This window comes from Perca fluviatilis, chromosome 14 (genome assembly GCF_010015445.1).
Source record: "Perca fluviatilis chromosome 14, GENO_Pfluv_1.0, whole genome shotgun sequence".
Taxonomy (NCBI): Eukaryota; Metazoa; Chordata; class Actinopteri; order Perciformes; family Percidae; genus Perca; species Perca fluviatilis.
Genome location: NC_053125.1, coordinates 22,736,030 through 22,753,870, shown reverse-complemented (window position 1 = coordinate 22,753,870; position 17,841 = coordinate 22,736,030). Strand labels below are relative to the sequence as shown.

Genomic DNA, 17,841 nt, shown 5'->3' with positions numbered 1-17,841 from the left:
TTTTTTCTAACTGTATCCCCTCTTGTCATTTTTGTTGCTAGGAACGTGTATGGGGTCAAGTGCCAACAACTAACAATTTAAATAATAATACTAATATTTAGTCCGACAAATAATCACTCATATAATTACAATTTGGCATATCTAAACAAAATCAACAATTACCAGACCTTAGCTAATGTTAGCAATGAATTGCGGCTAAACAAAAGAACGCAGATTATGTAAAAAAAAAAGAAGTCAATTTGAAAATTATGTAATAACTGTTACAGGCCTAGCAGCTATTTCAGTGAAGACATACATAGCTGCTCTAACAGTCCTCTTCCTCTTCATCACTTCATCTTTCTCTCTCCAGCTTACCCTCCATCTCTCGTCCTATTAACCACTGACAGCTCTCTCTCTCTCTCTCTCTCTCTCTCTCTCTCTCTCTCTCTCTCTCTCTCTCTCTCTCTCTCTCTCTATTTCTCTCTCCCTCTCTGCTTTCAAACTCCTTACATCTTCTCATTGCACTCCTTATTTCCTCTTTCTCTCTCCTCGCTCTAAATTTGAGAATATGTCTTTTTTTTTAAGGGCTGAGAGTCGCTCCTGGAGTCTCCAAGAACACCACGGGATGTTTTGAAAATAATAAGACTTTTCTATTTTCTGTCTGAGTCGTACTCAAAGGACTACACTGCTAGAGCTGCAGCCGACTATACCTCCCAGCAAGGTGTAGTCGATGGCAGTGCATGTAGGCAGGCTGCAGTCGAGTTTCTCTGAGTCACATCGCAAGAAAACATGACGGATATTTAATTAGTGTATCTTAAGGTGCAAATTAGTGAAGAAAATATGAACATATAATGTTGGAATTAATATGAGATTGGCACCAGAGAATTATTTGGATCAAAGAGTTTTTCAAGCAATTTACAAAGGATTTGATTTTTTCGTTTGTAAAAAAAAAATTAAATAATAATAATAGTGAGAAATGGCATCAAAATTACCCAGAACCCAAAGTGACACCTTCCCAATGTTTGTTTTGTCCGACCAACAGTCCAAATCTCAACATTATTACCGATGCATGACAATTATAAACATTAAAAGGAAAAGCAGAAAACCTTCACATTTGAGAAGCTGGAATCATGAAATGTTTTTACACGAAGATTGTTTTTTTAAATAGCTGCCAAATAAATGTCTTTCAATCAATTTATCGACCAGCTGTCAAATAAATGTAGTGGAGTACAAAGTACAATATTTCCCTCGGAGATGTAGTGGAGTAGAAGCAGAAAGTGGCATGAGATTAAAATACTTAAGTAAAGTACCTCCAAAAAAGCTAAATTTATTTTAGACGTCTCAAAAAGTTTAAGTGTACGCTTTATTTAGGGCTGTCAGACGGCCCTTTACAACGGGGAACTGAAGCTGTTATCTCTGCTCTCTTCAAAGCCACCAGACACGGGTATTGTTGGTCTACAGCTGCCTCCATTGGTTACTTAGTTTGTGTAATTGTGTGACTTTGGTGTTTAAAAGGGTTAGTTAGGATTCAGCACACAAGTCACTCAAGTCACACAATATTCTAAATAAAGCCTACACATGGAGAAGTAGCTCATAAAATCCCACTTCAAAAGATCCAAGCCATCCTTTTGAATACAGCATTTAAGTAAATGTACAGCTCACGGACCGTGAGATGTAATACACAATGTATTAAGTCATCACCTCTGTCACTACTACGCAAGGGCAAGAAAGCATCTCTTCATCTCTAACACACACAATGTTCTTCCCCATAACTACTCAAGAAAGACGCCTTTTATTTTTTCATCCATCCTTTACTTTCACCCGCTTCTTTAGCCTCTGTCCACCATACCAGGGACATAAACTTCATCCTAAATCTTCACCTGCGTCACCACTCCTGCCTGGGCAAACAGCTACGTCACTGTACTGTCTTCCCTCCATCCTCCTAAATCCTTCAGCCTGGGAAAGCACTTCACTTCCCGGCATCGTCCTGTTAATCCCTCCCTCCATCATGCCGAATGTTTGGCCCCATCAACACACCTTCAAGGGTGAAAGAGTCATTCACTCATCCTGTTCTCTTTGTTTATCACTACCATCTTCCAAAAAGCATTTGCGCACGTATAGAAGAAGCAAAGTGTAGCCTTGTGTGTGCAACTATTTTATTTTGTCATTTCTGCTTGCACTTAAGAACCACAAAGTTTCTGTGGAAGAAAAAAAAACCTCTCACTAAAATCTTTACCCGTGATCTTCCCTTCCTGAGGAGAAAAAACATGTCACCACTGTGTCTAGCACTCTGTCTTTCGCATTTGGACCTTCACCTCTGTCACTTCTCCTACTCCAGAGACAGAAATCACTTCACTTCCTGCTCTTATGTCTCCCTCAATCCATCTACGTATCATCCCGTGGCTGCTGTCATCCCTCCTCTCCTCCGCTCGCTCTGTCCTTCCACTCCAGCTTTCATCTGTCTGGCAGTATCCCCTTTATTTAGCAGAAAGCTGGAAACAGCAGGGAACAGACAGGAGGACGGACGGAGAGAGAGACAGAGATCGCCTTGGGGTTTTCTAACTCTGTTTCTTTCTCTAACTCTATCTCATCAAATCTCAATCTCTTTATTGCTCATGCGCTTGCTTGATCCCTCCAGCTCTTTATTCCTCTCTCTTTCTGTCCCATTAAATCTCTCCCTCTTTCTCTTTGCTCGCTTTGTATCTGCTCATAGTTTTCACACAGCTCATTATCTCACTCAGCCACATCCCTCCCTTCCCCAGTCACCCTCCGTCTCACCGGCTCACTAGCCCTCCCTCTGCTTCCCACACTCTGTTTCTGTTGTGTACATCCTGTTGTGTTCTGACTCTCCTCTGACGAGTCCCATGATTCCGCAAAGACAAGGAAATGTTAAACTGCAGGAGTTTTGACAGATGAAACGGGGGAAAATGGTTCTAGTCCATTATCCTCAAATGGTCACATATGGAAAAATTATATAAATATTTTCCACTGTGTAGTTTTTGGTTTAGAACCCTTTATTGGCGATTTTTCACGGTACAAAGTGCTGCTAAGCTACGTCACAGTCAGTCTCCTGCTGCAACGGACAGCACAGAGACAGCGAGAGCGTAGCACAGACGCAGAGGCCCAGAAACGCTGGCCAATCAGAGCATACGGGGCTTTTTCGGGAGGGGGGCTTAAAGAGACAGGCGCTGCAACAGAGCGTCTCAGACAGAGGGTGAATACAGGTGAATCAGCCACAGACAGTATGAGAATAACAATGCGTTTTTTTTAACGCTTGTAAACATGTTCTAGTAGAAACAAAAATAATGAGCAAAATATTGTAGGTCTCCTTTAACATGCAAAGTCAGGGCATCACTAAAGTCTAAAAGAATTCTTCCTGAATAAATAAAGTAATATAAATGTTAATAAGCCATCCATAAGTTTTCCCAATATTTGACTCTGGATTAAAGTGTTGTACTGACATGTCAACACTTCCATCCCTAGAGCCGTGCTGCAAGTGTGTTCTGCTGGTATTTGATAACCAACCTTGACACCGGGGAAGGTGCACACACATACATTAATAATATTAACTACACAAGCATGCGCACACACACACACACACACACACACACACACACACACACACACACACACACACACACACACACACACACACACACACACACCTCTGTTTTCAGGTGAATAATGTCAAAATAAATGTCAATTTTTCAGTAACCAAGGAAAGCACAGTTGTTTCAGGAGGATGACAGGAGGTGTATTTCTGGCCTTGTATAAAGAGACTTTTAAGAGCCGGAAGATCTGTCCTGCAGGAGATCCTCTCCAGTCACTATCCAGGAGGAGTCCCTACCTCTTTTTGGTGGTATTTGATGGCCAGTTTGAGCTTGGCCAGGTCGTGGCACTGCCTGGGGTCCAATTCCTCGCTCTGGTCGTTGTCTCTGTGGTTCAGGATGGTTTCCAGCTCTCTAGAACTCCTGGCCTGGTCCAGAAGGTCTTTGGCGAACCGCTTGCACTGCTGCGACAGCTCCTCGTACTCCTGACGAAACTCGTTCTCCACCTGAGAGGAAGAAGGACAGTGCAGGTTATGAGAGAGAGTGGTAGGAAACCCTGTTACTAAGTATGCACAATGGGTCTAAAGCTGTCCATAACATTGACTTTAACAGCTCAATACTGTCCCCATCTCTTTGGAATTTGCACTGCTGCAACAGCGTCTTGTGTTTCAAAAATAAAGGTATTGTCACCCAAGATAAAACATATTCTTAGGCTGAAGGAATTACTAGAGAGATCCTGAATAGGTATGAGGGAAAGCGTGCTATAAAATAGAAGTAAGCAGTATCTTTTAGTAGCATAAGTGATGAACACACACAAGTTAAATGGGTAACATAAATGATATTGGATGCTGCTGCTTCCACAGGGGATCTAACAGCCCATCACGTTTAGGATGTGGCGTCCCTCCAGTGGAGTTCACTTGGGTCTTCTGAGAATCAATGACAAGGAGGACTGAAGCTGCTCCTGAAGGCTCCTGGTGGATCAACCCTTTGTTTTGACATTTTAAGTCTCATTTAATGTGATAGTAAGCTGTTTATTGCAGAAATAAAAACTGGCAGAAATGATGACACCTATACCGGTCCAAGCACTTAGCTGACTCTACAGCAGACTAAACCTTTTCCTCCACCAAGAAGAATTTGTGCAAACAATTTCTTCTGCAAGACCTGTAGTCTTGCATTGCCAGACCTTCCTCTACAGCGCTGCGGAAGAGGGTCTGACTAGTCCACACAGCATTCCGGGATGGGAGAAAAACGTGCGGTGGTTTATTTCTTTAAACCCATCACAATCGTCTTGGGCTGCTGCTGAGTGCAGAGAGGAGCCAAGTTGTTGTATTCGTGCAACAGAAAACTCTGATTGGACAGATAGTCTAGCTAGCTGTCTGGATTTACCCTGCAGAGATCTGAGGAGCAGTTAACCATAGTCCTCAGAAATCCACAGAAGTTTAAAATTACAACACAAAGAAAGAGGAAGGTAACGGCCGGAAAGAGGGACATATGGCGGAATTTCCGGCAGAAGGAGAGCAATCCCGGGAGGGGAACGTCGTGGATATAGACTACAAGATCTGTAACAAAAGTCCTTGGGCAGTGAACACACAAACTCAAAAGGCATCGCTATCCATACCTTGCTGAGCTCTTTGAGTTCCCAGCCCAGTCTGAAGGCAGTGAGGATGGGATCTTCACTGGAAAGCGCGATGAGGGAGGGCGAGGCCAGAGCCTTGTAGATGTTGAGTCGAGACCTGGAATGTCGAAGACTGTCGACCTACAGAAACAGGCACAGAGAGACAAACAAGGGGAAAAATACTGATTTCTCTCTCTCTCTCTCTCTCTCTCTCTCTCTCTCTCTCTCCTCTCTCTCTCATATATATATATATATATATATATATATATATATATATATATATATATATATATATATAAAAAAGAAATATCAGCTAAAGTTTTGAAAGTAAAATTACTTATTTAGCAGAAAACCAGCCCTCATGACTGATGTAGTAAATTATATTATTAGTACTGATGCATCAATGGATCAGCAGTATTTTTCTGTTATAGCTGCTCGAGATGGAGCTACTTTGATCTACTTTAGATACAGTTAAGTAGTTTAGTACAGTGGTTCCCAACTTATTTATTTTCTAAGTTTGAGACTCTGTACTCTTGGAGGCAGTAGGCTATAGGATGCCTTTGGCAACTAAAAGTCTTTTATTCCGAGTACAATATTGTCAGGCAGAAACCGTATATCTCCATATTTTGTCATCCTAATTGTTTTTAATCATAAATCAATGCTGTTGGTCAACCTTAACGTCTGTCTGTAAGTTTAACAAACATTTAAACAATGACGAGGCCATTTTGCCTGACTTCGTCTGAGGTACAGTAAATAGCTCAATAAAATGTTTTCAAATTAGCCTTCTTTTATTTCCATGAAAAACCATGCTTCTGTACATACATGGTTTTCACCCAACAGCGACGATATGCTTTTTAAATTACAAATCTGAGGCACAATTCTTTCTCCACAATATGGTATTTCAAGTTGAAATGCTTTATGGTCAGTTTCCATTGTATATAGGTAGATAAATGTACTACCTTTTTAAATTAAAACAAAATGTGATGTGTCTTTGTGGTGTTGATGTCGTTAGTCAGCTCTGGATTGGCAAATGCCTTTAAAAACTGAATTTCCACAAAAGGGATTAATAAACTATACCTCATTCTTTCTAATCTTAACCCTTGTGTATTTCAGCTCTTTCTAACATATCATATTTATATTTCTACGTCTGTTGTATGTGGGTACATTATTTACTTGTGCATACTTGTGTTTGCAAACTGCTTGCATCAAATTGCCCCTAAAGGGACCAATCAAGTATTTTGAATTAATTAAAATTTTGAAGTTTTCTATCCGTAATTTGTACCACTGTATTGTGTTTTATACTTCAATGGTGTTTAGTTACAATAATTGTTTATGTTACTGTACATGTCCTTGGTCTGCTGTTATGTTTTGGTGAGCTAAAGAAAATCTCACATTAAAACTGTCACTTTTGTATTCATGTGCAACAGAAACATATATTATAAACATATATTTCTTTATCGATACTCAGTGTGTTGAACCCAAAACCTGTCAAGTACCAGAAGATTCCCAGCCTTTTTTCCTTACTTAGAATACATTCAAATTGTGTTTTCTTTAGTATCATTACATAACAAGAAGAAAATGAGCAAAGCATTTTACACTACAGAAGAAAGATGTATTAGGAAGATGTATAATTTATTCAATGTATTTATTCGATTTGTTTATGAGATGGAAACCCAGGAGAGAGGATGTTTATTCACAGCACAGGAAATGAAAAGTATCTAATCATTTAGGAACATAAATGTCAGTGCTGGAGGTACAAATTGGGAGTAATTAATGTATACACTGTAAACCCGAACGTTCAAAGTAATTAAATAGATTAAGTAGTGTATACTCAAAGTTTTAGAACAAGTTCTACTAACTTAATTTTGTCAAGTTGGTGTAACATGTTCTTCCTTTTTGAGTATTGTTAACTAATATTTTTTGATTAAATGGAACTATTTTGTGTATAAGTAAGCATAACTTAAAAACATAACTTAAGTACAATGTAATAGAATTGAGTAATAACATACTAAGAATGATAAAGTCCTGTTATTTCTATTGTTTAAAATAGGGATGATTTAAAAATAAACTGAATTTATATAGCACATGTTAAAATACAATAAAATCTCAAAGTGCTTTACCAAATAAGTAAAATCGATCATAATAAATAAATTGCAATAGCAAATGGTCTGAAATGCATTAGACATTAGTGGAGGACAAAATGTTTTTATTTGATTTATTTTTTGCTTCATCAGTTTAATGTAGCCTATATATTCTTTTTATTTTTATTTAAGCAGCTGCAGGGATAATTTTGTATGGAGAGTTAATCTCTGATTCAACCTTGCGAAGCAGAAGGTGGCGCTTAATTTGCACACTACACTGATTCCTTACCGCTCTTTGGAAAAAACACAGAAGAAGAAAAGTTTGAACAACGCAGGGGGAAGCAGCAGACAGTAGGGTTGCAGAAACTACTTACGCAGCAGCAATCAGGCTCACTGGACTTACTGTAAGTTTTGAATGTTAATATTCATTCGCTTTTACTTCTTTTATACATTTTGTATGTGTTTGTCTCAGAGAGTCGTGACCTTCTCCAAGCCCCGCCCTTCACTGGCTTATCACGGGAGTCTTGTAGGGATTGGCAACTTGTCAGATATAGGTTAGCTGCTAAAGAGCGGAGCTAGCCACTTACGCGACCAATAACGTTACCAGAGACTATTTAGAAGGACTTTGACGTTACGCACTCCAGCAGCACAACTAGCGAACTCGCTACCACTAACCGACTTCCGAAGAATTTGACGACGGATGAATCTAGTAATCACACGCTCATTCCCGCTTAAAGGTGGTGTTAGAAAATTAGTTGTTAGTAGAAGCACTAACAGACACCTCGTATGGATAGTTATTTTTTGTTGCTGGAAACTTTCAATAGTGCACAAAAGAGCATAAACGCCTCAAACTGAGTTCCTACACTGCAAGTCTCTCTGTGTAGCTTCTAGGGACGCTAGTTTTAAATTCTGTGTGAGCAGACTGTCTGAGACACGGAGATTGCTGTTAACAGAACGAGTCAACTGCCCGTGCCTGCCTACTGTTGCCTCGGTTTTAAAACAAACGACCCTGCTGGAGGCAAGCTGCTTTTCATGACAAAGATGAATAAAGTAAAAACCCTTAACAGTAAAGCTTTGGTTTGTAGAAATGGTATTATTGTTGATTAACCATGCACTAAGGTTCAAGTGTGGCTGCTTTTCTTTACAGTAATGTTAATTTTGCTTGATGGCTTTAGTAACTTGACACTTATGGGGATTAAATGAAAAGATCATTAACAGGGAACATTTATAAATGGAAGTATTTATAATTTGACACTCTTTGAATCTTTTAATTGTTCAGTTTCAGATCAGTTTATGCCTTTGCATCTTGCTGTTCCAGTTTCAAGAAGTTAAGGAAGATAACTGGAGATGTGATAACGATACCAGGTAATCCAATGAATGTGAATTCTTCTATCACCCCTCCCCGCCCCTCTAAATACCAATAACTTGAATTGTTGTTTTTTTCTCAGACAAGGTTTTAGTGTGGTAACCCCAAATCATAACGCACCCCACATACACACATCATTGTTTTTTCTACTTGCCTGTTTGATCAAAATAAAGTGTTTTGCTGTATTTAAGTCAACAAATAATGAATGTGTTCTGTTACGAATACTACTAATCATATTTTACTTAACTTTGTATTTGCTTGCAAAAATTGTTGAAGAAGACTGAGAAGAAACTGACCCTCATTAGAAAGATGATGGAGACCACATTTCCCCTACCACGACAGACCATAGTGATGTCCTGCCCACCAGTGAACGACCTCATGGACCTCTGGCCTGCTCTTAAAATAGAGTCTGAGGTAATATGGATCAGCTCTCTCTTTTAAAGTGAAAATTGTGATTCTTACTCATTTGGCTGATATTTTTGCTTTATGAATGTGTGCAAGATTCTTCAAATTGAACTGTTTTTTAATAAGTGTTGTTGCTGTATTCTCCTCTGGCTGTTATTTCTATGTAGTTGTATGCAGAGTTCCAGCGGATTACAAATCAGAACCTGCCCAACACGTGCTATGCTGAGCTTGACCGCTATCTTCCTCGACTGATGACCTTATTCAGACGGAAGGCATCAAAAACTGGGAAGACAGCAGATGCTCTGGCTGAAATTTTAAAAATCCATGATGAACAGGTAAATAGATTTTTACACATTTCATAGGTTGAACTAGTAGAACATTGAACAGGTTCAATGATTGAAATGAGCTTTTGACTTTTCGCAATTAGTCCACTTTGTTTGCCATTTGTCTGATTGCATTAAAGATGTTAACAGGTTATTTGTGGACATATGTTCTGTTTGGACTGTTTAAAATCAGCTTTATGTAAACTCTTCAGTATATGCAATTCTGTTTTTATCTGAATAGGAAATCCATGACATACACACCAAGCCACTACTGTTCTCCACGTCTTTTCCTGTGTATCTGCGTGAGGACGTCTCTGGATGTTTAAGAACCTGCACAGTGAGTCTCCTTAAGTCACTAACAGATTCTGCTGTGTATTATCTAACCCGTAAATACTAACATTTTATTCAATGTTCAGTAAAACATTTTCTTGTAAATGTCCTTGGTTTCAGTCAGCACTTAGATTCTCTGGTATTTTGGCTGATTCATGTGTGCAGAACATGGATCTTATGTTTTTCAACTCTTACAATGAGACCCAGGTCTTCTCTTTTGTAAAAGTGGTATTGGATTTCAATGGGACTTGGTTAAGGAAAGACAAATTATGTCATCTGTTCTGTTCCATGTGTTAGTTTGTGATTAGTATCTCTTTTTTCATTCATTCAGGATGAGTCTGATGAGCCAGAGCTTGATGGTGTTGCAGTGGGCCTCATTACTTTCATCGGTGACCATGACGCAAGTCCAGTTCACTACCACCCTGTGAGAATCACTGTCGTCATTGAAAGTGATGCCGTGGTCAGCCTTCCCAGACTTGGCGATGCCTTCCTGGTAATCTGTGGAGTGATCTATGCACTACACCTCAGCTATCCCAAAGCACTGACCAACACTTTTGAATTCACTCTAAAGATTTAACTTGGTCTAGAAAGTGGTAAACTATCCCCGAGGTTGCAGACCCTCAAGAATGAATTAATGATGTAGAAACTCATCTGAAAAAAAGGCTGCAGGGTAAAGCATTATAAAAGGCTAGTTCAAAGTTATCTCCTTTTGTCTAAATAATGCCTCAAAAAGTTACTGCACTACTGCAGGTGTTCAGCCAATAGGCCCAAACTACTCAATATGCCTTTGTTCTTATTAATATAATGCAAAAGTAACGCTAATGTTTTGTATGTTTTAATGTTTTTCTTAACCATTGTGGGCTGCGCAAGATGACTCACATTTCACTGTGCATTTGATATGGTTTGTAAAACATTTACATTTTAGAGTTTTAAGTGAAAATGTTCTTAAACTCTATAGAATATTTGAAATTTCATCCAAATTGCTGCCCTGTCGCCTTACTCAGGAATTAGCAAGGAAGCCAAAAGCAGTGTTTTTTCTTTTATAGCTGTAACGAACGATAATTTCATTTTGGTATTATTGTTTTTGATTACTCCGATTATTTTCCTGACTATCTGATTAGTTGTCTGGTCAATATCAGAAATGTGTGATAAATATTTATTTCCTAGGGCCTTAAAGAAACATGCCTACCGTATTTTCCGGACTATAAGTCGCTCCGGAGTATAAGTCGCATCAGTCAAAAAATGCGTCATGAAGAGGAAAAAAACATATATAAATCGACGGACTATATGTCGCATTTATTTAGAAATGTATTTCACAAAATCCAAAACTACACAATAGCACCCAGAACAACAGGCTGAATACGGTAGGTGTCCGGTATGTTAACGTAACACATTAACAGTTATTAAACTATACAATAGCACACAGAACAACTACCAGGGCGCGTGACGTAGCGCGAGCTAACTGCACCGTTGACAAGCCTCTCCCAGCAGCACGTTGTTCAAGCACCCATGTGTGACTCGTTCCTCCAGCTCTGGCCATCTTGCTTTCAGCCCGCGATTAGCCGATTAGCTTTCTTTGTTTTCTTCATTGCATAAGAGTCACCTTTTCGCCAGTCCTCTGCAAGTTTCTCCCTTGTTTCAAACTTTCTTTCTGCTGCTCGATTACCGTTTTCGGCTGCATATTTTACTACCTGCAGTTTATCTCTTTTCTCTTTCTCAGTTGTCTTTAGGAGCAGCATTCTAGTTGTCACAAGCATAGAGCGCCTCTTTGCGGCTGTAGATGGTAATGTGTTCAGTATGAATTAACATTTAAAAACATGTTAAATTATATATATTTTGATATACAAGTCGCACAAGTCACAGGACCAGCCAAAGTAGGAAAAAAAGTGCGACTTATAGTCCGGAAAATACGGTACTTTTTGGGATTTATTCACAGTATCCCCCAGAGTTAGATAAGTCCATACATACGCCTTCTCATCTCTGTGCGTGTCTTATCTCTGTCTGACGCACCCATGCCTAGCTTAGCACAGATCCTGGAGGTATCTGGCTCCATCTATGCTCCTAATAAGTGACAAAATAACGCCAACATTTTTCCTATTTACATGTTGTGATTTGTACAACATGTGCTAAGCTAGGCTAGCAGTGGGTGCCGGACAGAGTTACAACACACACTGAGATGAGAAGGGTATTTATGGACTTCTCTAACTCTGGAGGATACGGTGAATAAGACAAAGTCCCATTGCGTCGCGTGTTCGTTTAAGTGACCAGGAACACATTTGGAAGGATAGGATCAGAGAATTTTGAGTTTTTCTTCTTAAAAACCTCTCAAATTTATTTATTTATTTAATATACAATTAAAGTATATAAGTATATTTTAAAATTATTTTTTATTTTAATTTATAAATGTTTTTCTATTTCATTTTAACATGTAATTGTTCAAAAGCAGACGTTCACGACTTTAAGATATATTAAGTTAGTTAAACTTAATGTAAGTGAGGCAATCGGGTTGCCTAAAATTTTTAAGTTTTGAATCACATGTTTTAAAGTAAACAAACTCAACATATTTGACTAATGTGTACTTAAAACAATGACAAAACAAACTAATAAACATTGAGTTTTATTAACATAAAATTGTTGTGTGGTTGTGTACTTATTTTTTAAGTTCTGTGAACTTATTCCTGTGGTTTGAAAACTCAAAACTGTAAGTCATAATAACTGAAAATAATTGAGTTCCCTTAACAGAAAACTAAGTCATATTAACTGCAAATATTTGAGTTGAGCTAAATGAGCATTTTTAATTTAACTGTTATCAAAAGGTACAAGTAGCAATTCAACCAACCTTTTAAGTTCGGAAAATTTTGACTTTTAAGTTAATCAACTTAAAAAAAGTGAGGCAACTGATTGCCTCACTTTTTTTGAGTTCTGGTAACTTATTCGGGTTTACAGTGTATTATTCATTTTATGTAAACCAAACCGTGCATATCCAGAGAAATAATCACTCACCTCTGAACTGGATACACACTCGACACAGTCGCATCGTATCTGGTGTGGTCTAGGAATGGTGACCTGTATAGAACAACAACATCATTAAAGATGAATCGTCACAGCTAACATCTAATGCAACACTTAGCTACTCGATCAAAAAGGAAATGCACGTCTACTCTTATGCTATTTCTATAGGACTTTTGCAGACAGAAACTAAAAAATATCACCTTCCGCTGGACAAGGAGCTTGATGATCTCGTAGTTGTTGGTGTGAGCAGCGAGCATGATGGGAGTTATGTCCGGGGTGAACTCTGAAAACTGACTGTCCATCATCAGCGAGGGAACCTGAAGAACAAGAAAATCTCTTTTATAAAAAATTATCATATATAACATGACAGGTGGCGGTGACAATGACATATCTGATAATCCATAATCCAAAGTCAGCTTGATGGTTTGGTTTTTACCCTTCCTGTCAGGCTCGGAGTTAAACGGACAGAAAAACAAAACTCTAATGAGCTTTTGCTGTGCAGTTAAAAAGCCGCGATTCAGCTCAGCAACATGTGGAAATGTTACGCTTTTAAGCGGAACAACTCAAAGCAAAAGCCACTTTTAGCCAAATGAATCAAATTAAACTCACTTGAATCAGATTAAAACTAATTATATTAGTGTAATGCATTCGACAAAGGAAGGTTACTGCTGCAAAGGTACAATTAGTTACATCCTCTCCAAAAAACTCATTACATCCCTCATTGACGCGAGTCCGAACAGCTGCTGTCGTCTGAGAGAAACCCAGGTGGTCTGTTACTACAGAGGATAATGGATGGATCAGAATAAGAGAGTTTAAAGGTCCAAACCAGGGGGTTTGCTGGTTTGAATCAATGGTAAAATAGTTTAGACTTGTTAATTAGTTTTTTTGGTTTTTTGAGTTTTGACATTTGGATTTCATTTCAACAAATATATTAGTTACATGCAGCAGTGGATCTGCCAGGTTTTTGACTGTGACATGTGTCTATGAGATCCTTTTTCTCAGTTCACTTAATTTCAATATTCTAGCGAACGTAAGAGGTAAAACTATAGAATTTCACAAAAAATGCAGAAGAATACATATTATTGAGTGTATGATTCACACACACCAAACTCCAAGACATCAGAAGGAGTGTGAGGAACAGAGTTGAGGAAGATGGGAGGGAAGGAGAGAGGAAGAGGGAGGAGTGGAACGAGCATGCACATACGTACACACACACACACACACACACACACACACACACACACACACACACACACACACACACACACACACCTGGACTCTCTTTCATCTCTCAGAGGGAGAACCAAGCAGAGTGCTTCTCTTCACTCTCTCAATCTCTGTCTATCTTCTGCTCCTCACCTTCTCTTCTTCCTTTACACCCTCTGTTCTTCATTGTTTCCTTCCATCTTCTACTCGTCTGACCTCCTGCTGTCTTTGTTTTTCTATCAGCTTCCTCTCCTCATTTTCCATCTTCTGCCTCTCTGTCTGTATCTCTCTCTGTCTGTCTGTCTATCTCTCTCTCTCTTTCCTCATATGATCTCTCTCTCCTTGTCACTCTCTTTTTTTTCTTCTTCTCCCTGGCGTGATAAGGAGTGTGAGAGTAGCTGTCATCACATGCTGATTGAAGAGACAAGGAGAGAGAACACACGCACGCACCACACACACACACGCACGCACATGCGCACACACACACACACAAAATAAAATGGCCTACATAGTTTTGATTTTATAATTTGAAAGTAGATCTGTTTCAAATGCTTTTATCTTTTCATGCTTCAAAATATCCCTGCATGTCCTGCTGCTGCTGGTGATGAGGACCGTTCAGAATACATTCCCACTAGGACTGACCCACATAAGAAAAGAAAAACCCTCCAATTTTTTGGTGTTTTACGTTTTCAAAACAAAGGCGTGGGAATCCAATACTGTCTCTAAAAACAAACTCTTTAAAAAAGAAATCTTGGATCAGCTGCAAAATGCATCGTCACAAAGCTGAAAACAGGGCTGTTTTTCTGACGCCAGGAAAAGAGAGATACATATATCTTTTTAGAGATACATGGTTTTCACAGGACAGCGACTCTACAAACATATGATGATCTTATAGACCATGATGCATCGCTGTAGATTAAACTAGCCAACAGTATATAAAGGAGTTCAAATGAGCACACCCTTAAACCTACATTGTGTAATTTTTTTAGTTGATTCTTAGCAAAAAAACTCTTTGTTCTTTCACAAATATGTGCTCATTCATGTGTAATTACTTCCACCAACTAATCAAAGTATTCTCGTAAGCGCAGAATCTGCCATTCAGAATCATTCAGAATACATACGAGCCCCTTTACACTCAGTGGCACCCCGCACCGTGACGAATGCCAGGGGGAGATTACTCGCCAGGGAAGCGAAAAAGAGAATTAAAACGACACTAGAACAGCTGCGTGTAAAGATATTGCGTGATAGAGATACTAAGAGTTAATTTTGGGTTTGGCCACCGTAACAGTTAAAACGCGATTGGAATGGGAGGGGCTAGAAAGTAATATTCAGTTGGTTGTCATATACAATTTCACTGCTAGATGGGATACATTCTTACACAATGTAGCTTTAAACATCTACAGCAGTAAAATGCAAATGCAGCAGGAATATTAACCCAGAAACATCAGATAGAAGAGGAAAACACAGGGAACATTTTACTGCACATATGAGTAATTTCACTTAAGTCAGATTTTGAATGCTTTTTGAACACTTTTACTTGTAGTGCAGTGTGTTCACAGTGTGGTATTAGTAATTTAACTTCAGTAAACAATCTGAACACTTTGTTCATCAGTGATATTGACCCAGCCCAAGTCAGGGCCAGGGTTCAGTCTCAGATACCAGCAGAGCTGTCCTCCATCCAATACATTCTTAAGTCGACTATCACTCATACAATTTTGTCGACTAATCAATTAGTTGATTTAATCGACAGATCTGTAAAGCTGACTTTCTCCACAAAGAATCATGCACTTTAAATCTTGTGTTTTACCAGAGATGGGCTCAAAAGTTTATTTAATAAGTTATTAAGCAAGAAAAAAAAAGCATAAGAAATGACTAATTGACTAAAGAAATCTTAGTCGACTAAAACCGGAACGACAGATTAGCCGACTAATCGACTAAGAGGGGGCAGCCCCATCGCAAAGACTGATTCAATAATTTAAACAGACATATTCTGCTGCTCAGTTTTGCTCCGTATCAATTTAAACACAAACAAGCAGATAAATGGAAAAAGTATTTTTTGTCATATTCTTTATTTCCGAGTTGAAAGTTATACACAACACAGGTTTTCACAGAATATGGCTACTGAACAATTATCCTGTGACATCTATCCAAAAACGCTATCTAATGTGCCTCTTAACCCTCCTGTCCTGTTGTATACTATTCAGTTGTTTTCGTAAAAACAAATGTATATACAAATAAATAAAACGGACCATAAATGTATGCAAACATGCATGTTTTATATCCACACATCCGCTGATAAAAGTGCACACAAACACACGCAGATCAAAACAACCAAAAATGATCTTCAACTGCAGCAACACACACACACACACACACACACACACACACACACACACACACACACACACACACACACACACACACACACACACACACACACACACACACACACACACACACACACACACATCAAAGGAAAGTGTGAGAGAGAAGCTGCAAAACCTTTCCTCATCTGCATTGCTCTGCCTCTCTCTTTGCATCTCTCACTCCTCATCTCCCTCTTTTCTTATTCCTTCCTTCTCTCTCTCTGTGTCCTGCACTCTTTTCCTATGTTTATTTGGCTTTGCTTCAGTTTCACCATCTTTCTTTCCCTCCCCCTCCATCGTTCATGCAAATCTCCTTTCTTTTTGATTTTTGTATGCTCAAGGCAAAGATTTCACCCTCCTTTCCATGTTTTATCACTCTCGTCTTTCCTTGCCTCCTTCCTCCCTGGCGTTGCTGCCTCATTCCTTCCATTTCTAGTGAGCTGGTGATGTAGAAAACTGAATTTGCTCGTAGTTAATCATGGAGAAGGAGCGGAAAGGGAGACAGGAGGAAGGACAGATGAAATAGGGGAGTGAGGGAGGATTAAGGGGGAGAGAGAGAGAGAGAGAGAGAGAGAGAGAGAGAGAGAGAGAGAGAGAGAGTCAGACTGAGTCAGATGGTGAGGGATGGCACAAAGGTCAACAGTTTTACTGGCTGGGAGAAGATAAAAGGCATTGACGACCTGTCAGCAGCTGAGAAAGAGCAAAAGACACACACACACACACACACACACACACACACACACACACACACACACACACACACACACACACACACAAAGCTTCTCTGACTGAACCTCACAAATGTTGCTGTTTTTAGGTTTATGTGCTCAGAAAGGTTTTTACATTTAACCTTTCAGACATCCAGACAATTCTGTTATATAGTGTCAGTAAATAAACTAAGTGTGTATTCTCAAACGTGTGTGTATCCAGATCAGTGAAACGTAAAGTTTATGGCCGGAAAAAAGTAATTAAAAAAGTAAGTAAGTAATTTTTTATCTTAAAGACTATAGATGGGAATGTGTTTGCCTTAACCTACATGAAGCTGTGTAGCTTTGTGATCACTTTCTGTGCGACATAAAATAATTGAGAATAAAAAAAGTGGAGGGAAAGAAAAACAAACAGGGAGAAGAGAGACACGGGAGGAAGTGAACATGAGAGAGGAAAATAAAAAATGAGAAACAGAAACAGCAAGAACAGATTTGTTCCCATCCTCGTCCAACTGAGAGGCGACCAAAAACCTTCCCACAATCCTATGCTTTCGTCCAAGGGTTAGTTGCCATGGTGACGCAGAACCTCACAGGTCTGGGAATTAATGCACAAGAAGTCTCTGTTTTCTCCTCTCTTATCTTTTTGTCTTTACATTTATTTTAAAATGTTCCCTACTCTTGCTCTCGCTCTCTCTCTCTCTCTCTCTCTCTCTCTCTCTCTCCGACACACACACACACACACACACACACACACACACACACACACACACACACACACACACACACACACACACACACACACACAAATGCAGCAGACAGGCAGACATACATCCTGTATGTCTCTAAATCCTATTTCACAGTATGTCTATAAAATGAGCTGTTTAATTTTTATCCTCTCAGCAG

The 17,841-nt window shown here is 39.1% G+C and overlaps 1 protein-coding gene and 1 long non-coding RNA gene across 3 annotated transcripts in view; one reads left to right on the top strand and one right to left on the bottom strand.

Moving 5' to 3' along the window:
- The window catches only part of trpc5a (transient receptor potential cation channel, subfamily C, member 5a), a 152,243-nt gene that overhangs the window by 63,246 nt on the left and 71,156 nt on the right, over positions 1-17,841 (bottom strand). For both annotated transcript variants that reach the window (XM_039822782.1, XM_039822783.1), the window contains exons 5-8: positions 12,860-12,976; positions 12,651-12,713; positions 5,146-5,283; positions 3,827-4,033 (exon numbers count right to left, since the gene is read on the bottom strand). In XM_039822782.1, the coding sequence (XP_039678716.1) occupies positions 3,827-4,033; positions 5,146-5,283; positions 12,651-12,713; positions 12,860-12,976 (525 nt within the window). The remainder of the gene's footprint in view (positions 1-3,826; positions 4,034-5,145; positions 5,284-12,650; positions 12,714-12,859; positions 12,977-17,841) is intronic.
- LOC120573226 lies at positions 7,593-8,923 on the top strand. The gene is made up of 3 exons (XR_005641666.1): positions 7,593-7,627; positions 8,503-8,588; positions 8,866-8,923. It is a non-coding gene; the product is annotated as an uncharacterized LOC120573226 (long non-coding RNA).